The sequence below is a fragment of the Cnephaeus nilssonii genome (assembly GCF_951640355.1).
Source record: "Cnephaeus nilssonii genome assembly, chromosome: 18".
Taxonomy (NCBI): Eukaryota; Metazoa; Chordata; class Mammalia; order Chiroptera; family Vespertilionidae; genus Cnephaeus; species Cnephaeus nilssonii.
In genome coordinates this window covers 31,456,850-31,472,313 of record NC_137089.1, presented here as the reverse complement: position 1 = coordinate 31,472,313, position 15,464 = coordinate 31,456,850, and the positions used below count along the sequence as shown (strand labels likewise).

General features: G+C 38.2%; 1 protein-coding gene across 1 annotated transcript in view; it reads left to right on the top strand.

Moving 5' to 3' along the window:
* The window catches only part of TOX (thymocyte selection associated high mobility group box), a gene marked incomplete at its 5' end in the record, with an annotated part of 311,293 nt that overhangs the window by 249,842 nt on the left and 45,987 nt on the right, over positions 1-15,464 (top strand). The window contains one exon of the mRNA XM_079796582.1: positions 6,228-6,509. Within this exon, the coding sequence (XP_079652708.1) occupies positions 6,228-6,509 (282 nt within the window). The remainder of the gene's footprint in view (positions 1-6,227; positions 6,510-15,464) is intronic.

Below are 15,464 nucleotides of genomic sequence, written 5' to 3'. Positions count from 1 at the left end.
ATTAGGCTCAGCTGCATATAATAGAAAACTCAAAATGACAGTGATTCTAAAGAAGATAAGCATTTACTTCCCCTTCACATTAAAGACTCCCAAAATAAATAGATTGAGCCTTGGTTGCTCTGTTATCCGTGGAAGTGGATTTCTTACGATGTTGCTAGAAAAAGAATTTCCTGAGACTCACACAAAAGGATGAGAAGTATTTATGAATGTGGAAATAAACCCCTGGGTTTCTAATGTCCCATCTGTGCCGTCTTGCCATGGAAGAAGTCCAGTCTTGTCTTCAGCACAGCCAGAATTAAGGCCACGGCCCGTAGTTTCTGCTCCATCTTAAAGTGCACTCCAGCCCAGCATCCTGCGTGTGGAATCTGCACAACCTGGGGTCATGCAGCTGCTAAGACCACAGGGCTATGGAGAGTGCAGGCTATGGGGCAAGAGAGAACAGAGAGAGAGAGAGAGAGAGAGAGAGAGAGAGAGAGAGAGAGAGAGATCCTTTGTCTCCTGGAATAACTACCAGGAGCTTAACGAACTAATTCAGGGGTCCTCACACTTTTTAAACAGGGGGCCAGTTCACTGTCCCTCAGACCGTTGGAGGGCCGGACTATAGTTTAAAAAAAACTATGAACAAATTCCTGTGCACACTGCACATATCTTATTTTGAAGTAAAAAAAACAAAACGGCAAAAACACCCGCATGTGGCCCGCGGGCCGTAGTTTGAGGACGCCTGAACTACCTTTTCAAGATTTCATACACGTGTAGTGGATTCACCCTTTCCCCCCACCCAGCAATTATCTTTCTCCCAGGTTCGACTCGCAGGCCTCTATGGTTCAGCACCTCCCGCTGTGCCATTTTGTCTTTACTGAGCATGTCCTTATCCTTCCGGCTCTGCCCCCGCCCACCCCCGATCAAGGATGGAAAAGGAGGGGTGTTCATCCTTGGTGGGCCAGTGCTGCAATCCCAGGAGTGTGTGTGAAGCTGTAGCTTCCTAGTGAGGCAAACAGTCCTCTGTTTCCCAGCTGAGTATGCCCAACAATGTCTGACTCCCCTTTGCTTTCTTTTCTTTATTAATATTAATAACTAGTCGTTACGCTGATAACAGCTCCATAATAGACACTCAGGTCCAAGATATTTTCCCAAGCTCTAATCACACATTTTTGCCAGCAGAAAAGAACAAAATAAAGTGAATCCTTCCCTTGAGGAAGATTTCTCAGAAGTACCACACAGCACTCTCACTTACATTTCATTAGTCAAAACTTGGTCAGATGGCCCTACAAAGCTACAAAGGAAGGTAGGAAATGCCCTCTGTTGGCTAGCTTCTTGGCTAGACAGCTAAATAATAGAGGCCTGTCCCTCAGGACAAAAGTATAATGAGTGTCAAGGAGGGTACAGCTTGAGGTTTCTGTCATAAAGGGAAATAGACATCATTCAAATTTTTTCATCTTGTGAATAATGCTAGATCAAGGTCACAGAAAAAAAATCATTAAACTGGTTATAGTAAGTTCATACTTGTAGCATTTATTTCTTCATTTATATAATGATTCAGCAAATAATTTCGGATACTTGAAATATCTAATTTAATTAGTTGTGTACTGATCAAGATTACTCTCTAGAAAGTACATACACATTAGACTAAGAAATTTAAAAGTGGTGCCCCATAAAGAAATGCTTGCAGTTCAGAGTAGAAAGGTTCTTAAAGCTTTGGAGATGAGCTGATTTTTGAACTTGACATTAAAATATACTTAGGGTTTGGATATAAAAGTGTTGTAAAAAGAAAACACATATGTAAAATAAAATGATCATATTTCATTTCTGCTTTAATCTCTGTTGGTAGAAAGATCTGAGAACATTTAGCCTCTCCCATCCTCAATAAACTTGTGCACAACAGTCATTCCTACAGGGCTGCCTCAAAGGGGAATTATAAAGCTCAATAAGTGAAAATACTGTGCAAACCACAAATCACTGAGCAAAGTGAGATTTTTTAAACTGCTTTGTAAAACTTCAGACAGCAGATGCTCAGAAAATGAATACTAAAAGAACAGCATAGACAAAGCCACATGTTCAAGGGGGAGAAACATAGGCACAGAATAGCAATTAATTGGGTTTGGCTGAACAATACAGCGTGTGAAGAACAGGTATAGGCAATAAGGTTTATTTGGAATCTTCAATGGCACGCCAGAGAGATTAGACTTAATTTGGTAGGCAGATATCATTGGGAAGTTTTTGAATCTATAGTTCATGAAGATTAATTGTTGCAGTACCCTTCAGGGTGGGTGTGAAGAGATGCTTTTTAGTTAAGTACTATTGTAAGTGAAGAGGTAATAAAGGCCTGAAATACATGAATGGATGTGGGAATGAAAGGGCAGATGGGGGGCATATTTTAGAGTAGACTCAATGGAACTCACAAGAGTTTGAAAGGAAAGAATCAAAAATTACTAGAACATTTGCATAGAGGTGACATGGCTTATGAGGGTGTCATCAACAGAAATTGGACACATGGTACAAAATAGATTTGAGAAAGACAACATGGTTCATGTTTCTAGCAGAGGTGATGTCCAAGTAGTGATGTCTAACAGGCAATTGCAGAGTTAGACCTGAGTTTTGGTCAGAACTATTTATACATTTCAGTGTAAAACGTTCCCCATTAACAAAATCATGATGAATCTTAGCTGGGTGGAAGAAATGTGAATCAATAACAGAATGTTAGGGAATCATTTAGGGGTGGTGGGAAGTTGTAGGAAGAAGTCAATAGAGGAGTCATGAAGAATCAGAGAAAGCAGCAGTTGTCATAAGCATGACTTAAGTGAATTATTCACAATAAATTAAAAATATTGGAGGTTAATAGGAAATAATACTTTACAAGTTGAGGTTGTGTATTTGACATTAAGACCTGTAATTAAATCAATATATTTCTAGAAGGAAGCCAGTAATCAAAACATTTGCTTTCATTCATGAGCTAACTGTCAGTACGTAATCAGATTCCATCCATAGTTTCCCCATATTATCTATTAGGCAGTGATTGATACTGAACTGACTCTTATGAAAGCAAGATAAAATAAAAATACTCCGGCCTGGCCAGCATGGCTCAGTGGCTAGGAGGTCACGGTTCAATTCCTGGTCAGGGCATATGCCCGGCCTGTGGGTTCCTTCCCCAGTGTGGGGCATGCAAGAGGCAGCTAAGCAATGATTCTTTCTCATCATTGATGTTCCTATCTCTCTCTTCCTCTCCATTAATTTTTTTTTAATTTAAAAAATAAAAATACTCCTTCTAATTCACAAATGTCACCATGGGTGTTAAGATCTGACTATTTCTATGTGCATCTGAGACCTATGAGAGGAGTATGCTTTCTAATTTGTGCTCACCACCCTCTAAACAGAAAAATTGTCCTTTGATTTGGTATTAAAGCTGCTGTCTGTCTGCTTGGCCTAACACCATTGGTGACAAGGTATTTTCAGCTACTCATGAGTCTGTTGAAAAAGAGGTTCCCTGTTGAGTACTTCACTGTCCCTACCCGAATTGATTCTTTTCTCCTCTTTTGCCAGGCACCACCCCCTTCCACCAATAGTACAAAGGTGGGAACACAAATTTTAGTAGTCAGTGATCTACCCTCAACACTAATTAACATGAGCAAACAATCAAAAAGATCACAACTGATGAGAGAGATAGGTGCTATAAAGTGAGATCATTTTAGACTTTTGGTTGTAGTCATGAATCTGGAAACTTTAAGTTAACTTAAAAATCATCCTCTGTGGTAAAATGTTGAAAACCATGGTATTTCTGAAAGAGTGAGATTACGAAGCAAGCTCCAAACAGATAAGTTACAAACTGTTCATGCTTTTAACTTGAGATTTATGTGAAGGAGAAATCGTGATGTCAATTAGCTAAATACTTTTTGGAAAGATAATTTAGTTAAAAGGTTTTTGTTAGTAAACATTTTTAATTTACATGACTATGAAAATGTATTCTCCTACAAACATGTACATTTGAACATGCATGTGAGTGCTTTGTTGGGTTGAGAGAGGGGCTGCCCTGTGTAGGACAGTACCCATATGGGCATCCATTACTCTGGGCTCACAGTGAGAGAGTTGTTCTAAATAGAGTCTAAGAAAAAATGAAATAGGACTTCAGGACTTGAGAGAGTATAGCATATACTGCCTCTTCTGTGCATTTTCAAAAGTCGGTTCCGATTTTCATGGCACCCTATGACAGTGGCACAACTTTAAGAATATCTGTAGAAGCTAGTATTATTTCATATGGAAGGTCAGATTATAGAATTTAGGGACAGCTAAGAAGGAAGAAAACCTATTTTAGTAAATGTGAGTGGAGGCAACATGAATGGACTAGATAAAAACAATCAATTTAGGTAGATAACATTTGACAAGGTGTTTTTTATTATTTTTAGTTAACTATAACTCTCTCTGTGGGAAACATAAAATGTTGAATCAGCTGCTTAATACTGTAGGAAATATCAAAGACTGGAATTGAGAGATGTTGATTTTAACTCCAACTCTGTGGTGTGGGGAAGTAATTTAACTTCTCTGGGCTTTATTCATTCTTATCTATCTATCTATCTATCTATCTATCTATCTATCTATTTTTTTTAATTCTACAGACATTCAACAAGCCAGTACTATTGCCTCCTCCTAATAATTCTCTCCTATAGATGAAAAAATGTCACTAAGGATCTCTGAAGCTCTAATATGTATCATTGAATAATAATAACTATTTAATGAGGGACTTCATAAAAAAGACAACTGTGAGCTACTTTTGAAGGATTGGAGGAATATAGTTTAAATTATGGGGCAGGAGGAGGGTTGTTGATTTGGACCAGAAAATCACCAGGTACAAAACCACGGGCCATCCTAAGCCTTCACCAAGAAGAGCCAGATTCTAGAATATCTAGAACTGAGTCTGAAGATGAAGCAGAGTAAGAGCTGGAAAGGTCTAAAGGGGTGATACTGACTAATAAGAGACCTCATGGTGAAGATGGTAAACCTACCACAGGCAGGTACTACTTCTGTCACAACTTCAGTTTCGGATGGAAATAACCAAGTTGGTAAAATGACTGGAGAGCACTGGTAGAAAATGATTTTATTACCAAAAGGGAAAAAAAATATGTGACTAAGTTATTTAATTAACCTTTACAGTATTTCCATGTCATGATAACATTTGCAGACAGGTAATTACTAGGCATTCTGACACCATGTGGAATTTTTTTTTTAATGAAACCAAGAAAGATAACATTGTTCATTTTATTTGTTAGTTCCCAAATATAACTTTAACCACATCCCTTCATTGCTTTTCTTTTTTCCCATTTTTTTTTTCTTTTATTCTCTCTCGTTGTATAAAGCAAGAACTGCATAAAATCTCCGAGGTCCCTCAGAATGAAAAAACTGAGCTGCTTCTATAAGCACCATGAAATATTCCCCCTTATTGCCCATAAGTTTGAAAATGCCAGAGAAATGTTCAATGAAATCCACTATACTCCTCTTATACAACACATTTGATCTCTTGATACGTTAAGAGCTTCATCCTCCAATGCTTTTAATTCTAAGCCTTGCAGAGACAAAATTCATTGCTTGAATTACAAGAGTGAGTCTCATTAAGGCTAAAAAGCAGTGACCCAGATAGCTTAATGGATTAATATGGTGACCTTGCAACTTTAGAGAATCACTTTCAAATCTGACTGTGTCGTCAAATCATTTCAATAGTCAGTTAATCAATTGGTTAATACCAACCTGTGAGCGTTCTTAGTCTGGAAGTTAGTAGATCATTTTGGCCAACACTAGCTATATAGAATTAAACTGAGAGCAACAGCATGCTTAACTCCCAGACCTTTCTTAAATAATCACAATTTTAAAAAAGGATTTCATGAATTGCTGTGAATGCTGTAATCACTAATAATTATATAATGCTGACACTCTAATAAGCATCAATATATTGAAACTTATACCATAAATATTTTAGTGATGTTTACATTTCATTAGCAAATAAGGACTATAACTATAATTAATAGGCTCTTTGGTAATGAACTGTGATGTTGATTGAATTCTCAGATTCTATGATAACAGCACCTTTAGGGGGATACATACTGTTAGAGAAGTGGGGGAGGGGAGGGGAATGTGTATAGTTCAGCAGGACATCTTACAGAATTTTTAAAGTCTAAGGAATATTTTTTTAATTTATTCAGAAACATGTTTGTGAAAATTATTCCTATCCATTCTTTTTGTAGATGCAAGATATACGGAACCCAGAGGGAGCTCAATATAGCTCCCATCCTCAGATGGCAGCCATGAGACCCAGGGGTCAGCCTGCAGACATCCGGCAGCAGCCAGGAATGATGCAGCATGGCCAGCTGACCACCATCAACCAGTCCCAGCTGAGTGCTCAGCTTGGGTTGAATATGGGTGGAAGCACTGTCCCCCACAACTCACCATCTCCACCTGGAAGCAAGTCTGCAACTCCTTCCCCATCCAGTTCAGTACACGAAGATGAAGGCGATGAGTCATCTAAGGTAGGACTACATTCTTTGTAGGACCTGTAGGAAATGCTTGTTGCCTAAAAAGGTTTTCTGTGGACCCTTCCTTGGCCTGTGGTGGGTGCAACTTAAGAAACATTGATGGGGGACGTACTTTCTTTTATGAAGCATGAGGTTGTAAACTGAGTGAATTGAATCACCTTGTCCAATTACATTTTTAAGTCCCTAATAAATTCTTTGAATATTCATGTATTAAGCATAAAAATAAGTTGCAGCCACAAAATACAGCATCTTCACAGTGAGTAAGCTGAATTTGCCACTCATTCAAAAAAGTCAATTTCAATTTAACCATTTTATTTTAAGAAGACAACAAAGATGGTGCTGTGTGTGTATGTGTGTGTGTGTGTGTGTGTGTGTGTGTGTGTGTGTGTGTGTGATTAATAGATAAAACTGTTGAGATCATCTGACCCAATAATTTCATATTGAGGATGAGGAATGTAAGGGGCAAGGATATTAATGACCCCCTTCCAAAGGAAAAGCTGGGCGATTCATTGCTTACCTACTTTAGTCCCATGCCACTACGTTTGTTTGACTATCTGCCTGTCTGTCTTTGTCACATTAAGTTATCTGTATAGGAAGATGTGTCTTTAAATGTCCTTAGATTGCAGAATTCTTTAAAGTATTCAAGGCAGCTTTTTCAAATGACTTCACCAAAAGCAAGTGCATTCTCATTCAAAAACCAAAATTATCTCTTTATTGTCTTTCTTCTCAGGCAAGCATCTTTAGGATTTGTCCATGTGAGAAGGACTCTTGGGCCTAATTGCTATGAAAAACACTCGCATTTACATGTATACTTCTAGTTCTATCTCTTTTTTAAATATTACTAATGAGTTGTCACTTGTGTCAGTCCTTAGATTTCTTTTCACTTTTGCAAGAATTTTTATTTTGGGAAATTAAACTTGTCAACATGTTACCAAAGGCAGCACTATGGGATTCTGACCTACTGTATATGGTTTTTTTGTTTTTTTGTTTTTTTGTTTTTTTGTTTTTTTGTTTTTTGTTTTTTTTATTGAGGTATTATATGTGTACATATCTTACCATTACCCCCCCACCCCACACCCACACATGCCCTCACCCCACCAGAGTTTTCCGTCCATTGTTTATGCTTATATGCATGCATACAAGTCCTTCGTTTGATTTCTTATCTACCCCCCCTCTCCCTAACTTTCCCCCTGTAATTTGAAAGTCTGTTTGTTGCTTTAATGTCTCTGTAACTATCTTTTTTGTTCATCAGTTTATAATGTTCTTTATTATCCATAAATTAGTGAGATCATGTGGTATTTTTCTTTCATTGACTGGCTTATTTCACTTAGTATAATATTCTCCAATTCCATCCAGGTTGCTGCAAATGATGAGAATTCCTTCTTTTTTATGGCAGCATAGTATTCCATTGTGTAGATGTACCTCAGTTTTCTGATCCAGTCATCTGCTGACGGGCACCTAGGCTGTTTCCAAATCTTAGCTATTGTAAATTGTGCTGCTATGAACATGGGGGTGCATATATCCTTTCTGATTGGTGTTTCTAGTTTCTTCGGATATATTCCCAGGAGTGGGATTACTGGGTCAAATGGGAGTTCCATTTTCAGTTTTTTGAGGAAACTCCATACTGTTCTCCACAGTGGCTGCACCAGTCTGCATTCCCACCAGCAGTGCATGAGGGTTCCTTTTTCTCCGCATCCTCGCCAACACTTGTCGTTTGTTGATTTGTTGATGATAGCCATTCTGACAGGTGTGAGATGGTACCTCATTGTTGTTTTGATTTGCATCTCTCGGATAATAAGTGACTTTGAGCATGTTTTCATGTGTCTCTTGGCCTTCCTTCTGTCTTCTTTTGAAAATATTCTGTTTAGGTCCGTTGCCCATTTTTTTATTGGATCATTTATCTTCCTTTTATTAAGTTGCATAAGCTGCCTGTAGATGTTGGAGATTAAACCTTTATCAGTGCTAGCATTTGCAAATATGTTCTCCCATGAAGTGGGCTTTCTTGTTGTTTTGTTGATGGTTTCTTTTGTTGTAAAAAAGCTTTTTATTTTGATGTAATCCCATTTGTTAATTTTCTCTTTAGCTTCCATTGCCCTAGGGGCAGTGTCAGTGAAAAAGTTCTTTTGGCATATGTCTGAGATTTTGTTGCCTGTGGATTCCTCTAGTATTTTTATGGTTTCCCGTCTTATGTTTAAGTCCTGTATCCATTTTGAGTTTATTTTTGTGTATGGTGTAAGTTGGTGATCTAGTTTCATTTTTTTGCATGTGTGTGTCCAATTTTCCCAACACCATTTATTGAAGAGACTGTCTTGATTCCATTGTATGTTCATGCCTCCTTTGTCAAATATTAATTGAGCATAGTGGTTTGGGTCGATATCTGGATTCTCTATTCTGTTCCATTGATCTATATGTCTGTTCTTGTGCCAGTACCAGGCAGTTTTGAGAACAGTGGCTTTGTAATACAGCTTGAAATCTGGTATGGAGATCCCTCCTACTTTATTCTTCTTTCTCAGGATTGCTGCGGCTATTCGGGGTCTTTTTTTATTCCAGATGAATTTTTGGAGAGTTCTTTCTAGGTCTGTGAAATATGCCGTTGGTATTTTGATGGGGAGTGCATTGAATCTGTAGATTGCTTTGGGTAGTATGGACATTTTAATGATGTTGATTCTACCAATCCATGAACATGGTATGTTCTTCCATCTGTTTATGTCTTCCTCTATCTCTTTTTTCAGTGTCCTGTAGTTTTCCGCGTATAGGTCTTTTACCTCCTTAGTTAAGTTTATTCCTAGGTATCTTAATTTTTTTGGTGCGATGGTAAATGGGATTTCTTTTTTAGTCTCTCTTTCTTTAAGTTCACTATTGGTGTATAGAAATGCCATAGATTTCTTGGCGTTAATTTTGTATCCCGCTACATTGCCGAATTCATTTATTAAGTCTATTAGTTTTTTGATGGAATCTTTTGGGTTTTTTACGTACAATATCATGTCATCTGCAAATAAGGACAGCTTCACTTCTTCTTTTCCAATTTGGATGCCTCTTATTTCTTCTTCTTGCCTAATTGCGGTAGCTAATACTTCCAGTACTATGTCAAACAGGAGTGGTGAGAGTGGGCATCCCTGTCTTGTTCCTGTTCTTAGGGGAAATGGTTTTAGTTTTTGCCCATTGAGTATGATGTTTGCTGTGGGTTTATCATATATAGCTTTTATTATGTTGAGGTATGATCCTTCTATTCCCACCTTGTTGAGAGTTTTTATCAAGAAAGGGTGTTGGATTTTGTCAAATGCTTTTTCTGCATCTATTGATATGACTATGTGGTTTTTATCTCTCAATTTGTTTATGTGATGTATCACATTTATTGATTTGCGGATATTGTACCATCCTTGCATTCCTGGGATAAATCCTACTTGGTCATGATGTATGATCTTTCTGATGTATTGCTGGAGCCGATTTGCTAGGATTTTGTTGAGAATTTTGGCATCTATGTTCATGAGGGATATTGGTCTGTAATTCTCTTTCATTGTGTTGTCTTTATCTGGTTTTGGTATTAGGGTGATGCTAGCTTCATAGAAGGAGCCTGGAAGTGTTCCTTCCTCTTGAATTTTTTGGAATAGTCTGAGGAGGATAGGTTTTAGTTCTTCCTTGAAAGTTTGGTAAAACTCTCCTGTGAAGCCGTCTGGCCCCGGGCTTTTGTTTGCCGGAAGCTTTTTGATGACTGCTTCAATTTCTTCCATAGTTACTGGGCTGTTGAGTGTTTAGATTCTTCCTGATTGAGTTTTGGAAGGTTGTATTTGTCTAGGAATATGTCCATTTCCTCCAGGTTGTCCAGTTTGTTGGAATAGAGTTGTTCATAGTATTTTGTAACAATCCTTTGTATTTCGTCAAGGTCTGTTGTTATTTCACCTCTTTCATTTCTGATTTTGTTTATTTGGGTCCTCTCTCTTTGCTTCTTGGTGAGCCTGGCTAGAGGTCCATCAATCTTGTTTATCTTTTCAAAGAACCAGCTCTTGGATTTGTTGATCTTTTGTATTGTTTCTTTGGTCTCTATGTCGTTTATCTCCGCTCTGATCTTTATTATTTCTTTCCTTCTGCTTACACTGGGCTTTTCTTGTTGCGCTCTCTCTAACTCTTTGAGTTGTTTGGTTAGGTAATTTATTACCATTGTTTCTTGTTTTTTGCAGTAGGCTTGTAGAGCTATGAACTTCCCTCTCAGGACTGCTTTCGCTGTGTCCCATAGATTTTGGATTGTTGTGTTTTCATTGTCATTTGTTGCCATGATGTTTTTTATTTCTTCCTTGATGTCTTTGGTAACCCAGTCATGGTTTAATAGCATGCTGTTTAGTCTCCATGTGTTTGATTTCTTTGGGTTGTTTTTATTGTAGTTGATTTCCAGTTTTATGCCACTGTGATCTGAGAAGAAGCTTGATATGATTTCTATCTTCTTGAATTTGGAGAGACTTTGCCTATGTCCTAACATATGGTCTATCTTTGAAAATGTCCCATGTGCACTTGAGAAGAATGTATATTCTGTGGCTTTGGGGTGAAATGTTCTGAAGATGTCGATTAATTCCATCTGGTCTAGTGAGTCATTTAGGATTGATGTTTCTTTGCTGATTTTTTGTTTAGAGGATTTGTCCAATGGTGATAGTGGGGTATTGAAGTCTCCTACTATAATTGTATTGCTGTCAATCTCTCCTTTGATATCTTCCAGGAGTTTTTTAATGTATCTTGGTGCTCCTGTGTTGGGTGCATATATGTTTACCAGAGTTATTTCTTCTTGTTGGATTTCTCCTTTTAATATTATGAAGTGGCCTTCATTATCTCTTGTTTTGTCCTTCACTTTGAGATCTAATTTGTCAGATATAAGTATTGCTACCCCAGCTTTTTTTTCATTTCCATTCGCCTGGAAAACCTTTTTCCATCCCTTTACTCTCAGTCTGTATGCGTCCTTTTTTTTGAGGTGGGTTTCCTGTAGACAGCAGATATATGGGTTTTGTTTTCTTATCCAATCTGTTACCCTGTGTCTTTTGATTGGGGCATTCAATCCATTTACATTTAAAGTTATTATTGATAGGCACTTATTTGTCACCATTTTTATTCTATACCCCTGTGTTCCTTCTTTGCTTCCTATTTCTTTCTTTCTTTCTTTTTTTTTTTACAGCAGACCCTTTAGCATTTCTTTCATTGCTGGTTTGGTGGTGATAAACTCCCTTAGCCCTTTTTTGTCTGTGAAGCTCCTGATTTCGCCTTCAATTTTGATTGATAGCCTTGCTGGGTACAGTATTCTTGGATTGAGACCCTTCCTTTGCATGACTTTGTATATTTCATTCCATTCCCTTCTGGCTTGATGAGTTTCTGTTGAGAAATCAGTTGTTAGTCTGATGGGGGTTCCTTTGTATGTAACTGTCTGTCTCTCTCTGGCCGCTTTTAAGATTCTTACTTTGTCGTTGGTGTTTGCCAACTTAATTATAATGTGCCTTGGCGTCGGTCTTTTGGGGTTCATTTTGCTTGGAACTCTGTGAGCTTCTTGGATTTGTGTGGGTTTTTTCTTCCCTATATCAGGGAAGTTTTCTGTTATTATTTCTTCTAACAGGTTTTCTATTCCTTGCTCCGTTTCCTTTCCTTCTGGTACCCCTATTATCCTGATGTTGTTTTGTTTTGTGTTGTCCCGAAGTTCCCTTAGGCTCTCCTCATGCTTTCTAATTTTTGTTTCTAGAAGCTGTTGTAATTGGGTATTTTTTTCCATCTTGTCTTCTAGCTCACTTATGCGGTCCTCTGCTTCTTCTAGTCTACTCTTGATGCTTTCTATTGAGTTCTTTACAGCAGCGATGTCATTTTTCATTTCTTCTTGGTTCTTCTTCATTTCCTCTTGGTTCTTACTCATATTGTCGAATTTGTCTTCCATCCTTTTCAGCCACCTTACGACCATTTCTCTGAATTCTTTCTCTGATAGGTTGTTTGCCTCTAGTTCGTTTACTTCCTTTTCTGGTGATGCCTGCTTCTCTTTCCTGGAGGGGCTAATTCTTTGTTTCCCCATGGTCTCTCTTCTCCGGATGTCTGGTTATATAGTTCTCTCTCTCCGGCGTTGATTTAAAGGTACAAAATACAACACAACCAGGCACAACACACAAGGCACTAAACAGAATTGTATTCACGATATTAATAACCTCCAATAAAGGTAACCACCAGAGAAAGACAAATTAGGGAATAGGAGTGGAAGAGGGAGAGTAAAAAGAAAGAACAAAAAAAAAAAAAGAGTGTGAATCTGAACTTGGGAGAAGAGCAGAAAGAAAAAAGAAAAGAAAAATAAGTACGAGAGGCAAGAACAATACTAAGAGAGAAAAGGGGAACAAACTATATATATGGGGAGTAGACTCCACTAGAACAACCACTAATCCCAGCAAATTCCAGCAACACGAGCCTGGAGCTTAATACAAACTGCAACACCAACTAATATCAAGTGAGGCAAGGGAAAACAAAAGTAATAAAAAAAACAAAAACAAAGCAAACAATAGAACCAACCAAACAAACAAAAAGTATAATCAAAACAATCTCATAAAAAAAGCATAAAAATTCAATCTAATCAACATTCAAGCAAACAACAACCAAAGGCCAGAGAGAAAAATAATTTTTTTAAGGGGAAAGGTTAGGAGGAGAGTGATGGCAAAATGTTAGCGTTGAGATAGGGTAAGGGAAAGATGCAAATAGAATGTAGTACACTAATCCCAAAATAAAAGAAAGAGAAAATCTAATGACATTTAAAAAAAAAAAAAAAGTAAAATGATAGCAATAATAATGCTGATTGAAAATAAAAATGTAATAATTAAAAAGGTGAAAATCAAGGAAAAAGAAAAAAATTTTGTTTCTTAGGTAAAAGATGCAAAAAATGAAAATAAAAACATTAGAATAAAAAAATTGAAAAAAGAATTAAAAATTAAAAAATAGGAAGACTAAAATGTGCAGTAGCGGCTGTCATTCCGTTCCTCTTTTATTCTGTTTGGTATGCCTGTTTCCCAGTCTGGGCGGTATTTCAGTTCAGCTTCGTTCCTCTGCTCCTCCGTGTTGTAAGCCAATCCTGCTTTTTAAGCCGGCCGTGTCTTAATTTCTCGTATTTATTTTTGATTACAACAGAGACAATTAACGTTTCAGCCCCTGGGTGGCAGTGTTTCTGAATTGACTTCCGGGCCTCTCTAGCTTTTTTTTTTTTTTCCCCTCTATGGCACTCACTACCGGTTTGTGGAGGTGTGTGCCTCACAGCTGCCTCTCCGATGGTCACACCTAGCTCTGTTCCCAGGTTCCGAAAAAACAACTTCCCCTGCAGTCTTTCAGGGTTTTACCACCTGGGTTTTCCTATGCGTTGGGCTTAGTAAGCAGAGTCGGAACGAGCCCAAGTGTGCGGACAGTGGGTCTGTGCGCCAGACTAAGGAGCCCGCACTCCTTTGAAAATTCTTAGTCTGATCCTCCTCGTCAGATTAAAATGAGTTGATTTTAAGAGGTCACTTCAGTTAGCAGCTCTGAGGACCCCCTTCCACATTCACGGATCACGGCAGCTCCAACTGCCGCCGATTTTTCTAGGCACAGACCTCCCGGTTCCCGCTGGTCCCACGGCTCGCGCGCTTCCCTCCCACCGCGGGGATTAGGAACCACACCTTATTTCAGGCGAAATCTGACCTTTCCGTGGTTCAGTGAAGGGTTCCTTTGAATCCGAATGTTTGCGCCGATAGGGGACCGGTGTTCTGGTGCTCGCAGCTGTTCAGTGTTTGCAGTTGTCGCGGAAAGCCAGGTTTCCAATAAAATCCTCCTTTCCTTGCAAGATGGCGAGGCGCCCGGTGAGCCCGCAGCTCCAGGAGGGGACCCAGCCCCTGTCAATGCTGTCTCTATGTGGTCTCCACTTATGTCCTTGGTTATCAGGGTTCTCTCCAACTAGTCTTCAATTGATTTTTCAGGAAGTTTTTCTGTATTTTAGTTGTAATTCCAGTTTGGTCCTGGGAGAGTGTCAGTGTAGCTTCCACTTAATCCGCTGCCATCTTGGAATCCTGTATATGGTTAATATAAACTAATTTATTTAAAGATCCGGATAAATAGATTTATTTAGCCTGATAACAAATACGAGGCTGCTATATTGGCTATATTTTATTATTTTTGGCATTACTAATGCTCTGGCATTTTTGGAGCCTTAATTTTGGAAAGACTGCCCCTCCCAGGACTATCTAATTCCTGGAGGTGGTGAATGATGCCCCAGTGAGCCCATCTTTGATAAACAAACCAAACAATCCAGAGCCCACATCCCAACTGTCTTCTTTATCAGATTCTCACATAATGTTCTTAAGAAAATGTGTATCACTCTAATGGTATTCAACAGCCAATGAATATTTGGACCTACTAGTTAATGTGCACATTAAGAATTTGGGGCCAGTTATTTAAATGCTAGATTATGCATGAATAATTCAAGCTAAATTCTTAAACATAGGTGATATATACTATACCTCAAGGGAAAAATACAATATATTCTACTCGCCCTGGCTGAGTGGCTCAGTTGGTTAGAGTATCGTCCTGTATACCAAAAGTACAGGGCACATACAGAAGGCAACACATTGATGTTTCTTTCTCACATTGATACTTCTCTCTCTCTCTCTCTCTCTCTCTCTCTCTCTCTCTCTCTCTCTCTTTCTAAAAATCAATAAAAAAATCCTTTGGTAAAGATTATTTATACATCTTGGCTATATATTTTTAAGTCTTTATTGCTAGAATTTCAGAAAATTGATGTAAAATTAGTAGCATCTTTTGATAGTAAAGTTTATGCAGGATTATTCTTACTTACATAACACTTTCCACACTCTTCAACCTAAATTAGTAGAAGTCTGAGTAGAAACCAGAAATTCCTGGAATTACACTCACAGATTCTGCCATTTTCTATTGGCCCATAAGGTCCATATCTTATCATTTTGCTGA